Raw genomic sequence first — 2,788 nt, forward strand, 5'->3', positions numbered from 1 at the left:
GGGTGAACTGAAAGGAAAATGTCCCATTGACAAAACACATCGCAACCAGTGCAGAGCCTGTCGACTAAAGAAATGTTTTGAAGCCGAAATGAATAAAGACGGTAAGTTCTAGAACTGTGGTGGCCAACTGGAGCCAACTGGAACCAACTGAAGCCTTTTACTGGTTTTGGTCACTGGACTGCAGCCATGCTAAGGTTTCGCCTTCAAAGATTTAGTGAAATAAATTCGATCCTATTACTTATTTTTGATGTTTTTAATTCCATCGATCTCTTTTGCCGAACCATTAAGTTACGGGGACGTAAACACACCAACACCGGTTGTCAAGTGGTAGTGGTCAGGATACAGAGAAACATATACACACAAAGACACACACTCACACACACGCACTGCCCACCACTCACACATACTCTTACCGAGTTTAAAATTGTGACTATCCTGAAATGACTGACTTGTCAATTTACGATCGTTTCGTTATTGATATGGAGACTTAGAATTTATGGTCATTCCCCCGATTTCAATTAATATGTATCAGTGGAATTTTGAGGTTGTAATCGTCTTCTGGCTGCTATCTTTAGCGTGTTGGTGTCACTTGTAGCACCCTTAATTGTTAATTATAGGCGCACTCCGTCGGTTAGGACGACGAGGGTCCCAGCTAATACGACCAACGGAACAGCTTGCTCGTGAAATTAACGTGCAAGTGGCTGAGTACTCCACAGACACGTGTACCCTTAGCGTAGTTCTCAGGGATATTCAGCGCGACACAGAGTGTGACAAGGTTGGCCCTTTGAAATACAGGTACAACTCATTTTTGCCAGCTGAGTGGACTGGAGCAATGTGAAATAAAGTGTCTTGCTCAAGGACACAGCGCGTGGCCGCGAATTGAACTCACGACCTTACGATCTTGAGCCGAATGCCCTAACCACTAAACCACGCGCCTTCACAATTATTCATTAATAACTTTTTACCTTATGGCATTACCTTGATGGTTATTTACGCACGCTATACCACTTGATATTATTGTAAACAATAATATCCTGATATATATATATTTTCAGGCGAAAAAAGTTTCTGTGTGCGATGTCACCTACGTCCCACATTTTTGGATCCTCTTTGCAACTTTCGATACACATTCTAGGCAAAATCCTTTTGTTTAATATTTGCCTGGATCGTCAGGGTTTATTGCGTAAATGAATCAATGTATTTCTTGTAAATGGTCAAGAGTTACAGCTTATGGGTTTCATAACTTGTGCCCCTGTCATATACGTCACGCGAAAATGGCCCAGATTGGAATTTGTGGTCCTTAAGTTGTTTGTGAAGAATAAACATCTTTTTATCTCGCTCCGGATTTTAATGTTGGTCCGGGTGCGCGCAAGAGAGAGAGAGAGAGAGAGAGAGAGAGAGGGAGGGAGGGAGAGAGACGGAGAGAGAAGGAGGGAGGGAGCGACAGAGACGGAGAGAGAGGGAGGGAGAGAGACGGAGAGGGAAGGAGGGAGGGAGGGAGAGAGACGGAGAGAGAGGGACGGAGAGAGAGGGAGGGAAAGAGAGGGAGGGAAAGAGAGAGGGAGAGGGAGAGAGGTTAAATCTCGGCGTCCATTTTTTAAATCAATATAATGTACTTTCACTTTCACTGTCTACTGCAGCTGTACAGCACGAAAGAGGACCTCGGAAACCAAAACCCAAACCAACTGACCAACCAGAAAGCACAAAACAAATACCAATAAATGAACAACCAATAGATTTCAGTTTCGGCAATTACCCACCTCCACCAGCATCTACTCTCAGCGCTGTGCAATATCAACATGGCCCAATTAACAGACTGTATCTTCTCGACCGCGAACCAGGAGCAGGTCTTGTGGTCGACTGGTTACAACATATCACCCCATCAGCTTTCTCTAGTCCACCGATTCGAATCAACAAAGAGGTCATACAAGAAGTAACGGCACGAGTTCTGTTTGCTGTTGTCAGCTGGGTCAAACAGATACCGGCCTTTTCAGTACTGGCTCCATCCGATCAGGTAAGGCAGATTAAACGAACATTACTCTTTGGACATAGAAGTCCTCTAAAAATTGCATACACACATCAGGAAAGGAGAAAATCTGTATAAATATGTTTTTTTTTCAGTGTTATTGCGATTTATTGAATGTTATCGCAATTTGATAAGACATCGAAAGAGGTATTTATATTTATAGAGGTGCCGGTGGCACGTAAAAATACCATTCGAACGTGGCCGATACCAGTACCCTCTGATAAAAGAAATACCAGTCAAGCATTGGGGTCGATGTAATCGACTAACCCCCTTCTTTAAATTTCAAGTATTGTTTCCACAACAGAAACGGTTATTTGAAGGCAATGAGCTGACAGAATGGTTAGCACGCCGGACAAATCTCTTAGTGGATTCCTTCCAGCTCTTTATGTTTTGCGTTCGAATGCCACCTCTGACTGGCTCCCGTACCGGTGGCACGTAAAAAGCACCATCCAAATGTGGCCGATACCAGGTCCACCTTGACTGACTCCTGTGCCGGTGGCACTTAAAAAGCACCCACTACACTCTTGAGTGGTTGGCGTCAGGAAGGCCATCAAGCTGTAGAAATATTGCCAGATCAGATCGGCGCCTAGTGCAGCCGCTGGCCCTCCAAACCTCAGTCAAACCATCCAGCATGGACGTTAGAGGATGATGATGATGATGTACTTATACAACTTAAATATTTATACAGATTTTATCTTTCCTGATGTGTTTACACTGTTGTTGTTTTTTTTGACGGACTCTGTATATTGCTGTTATTGTTAT

The 2,788-nt window shown here is 43.8% G+C and overlaps 1 protein-coding gene across 1 annotated transcript; it reads left to right on the forward strand.

Moving 5' to 3' along the window:
• The first annotated feature begins 6 nt into the window (after positions 1-6).
• LOC118761124 (nuclear receptor subfamily 2 group E member 1-like) lies at positions 7-2,104 on the forward strand. The gene is made up of 2 exons (XM_036498804.1): positions 7-101; positions 1,641-2,104. Exons 1-2 carry the CDS (start codon positions 89-91, stop codon positions 2,102-2,104), a joined length of 477 nt encoding a protein of 158 aa, XP_036354697.1. The 5' UTR covers positions 7-88.
• The last annotated feature ends 684 nt before the right edge of the window (positions 2,105-2,788 follow it).

This window comes from Octopus sinensis, unplaced genomic scaffold, assembly GCF_006345805.1.
Source record: "Octopus sinensis unplaced genomic scaffold, ASM634580v1 Contig08789, whole genome shotgun sequence".
In the NCBI taxonomy this organism is placed as follows: Eukaryota; Metazoa; Mollusca; class Cephalopoda; order Octopoda; family Octopodidae; genus Octopus; species Octopus sinensis.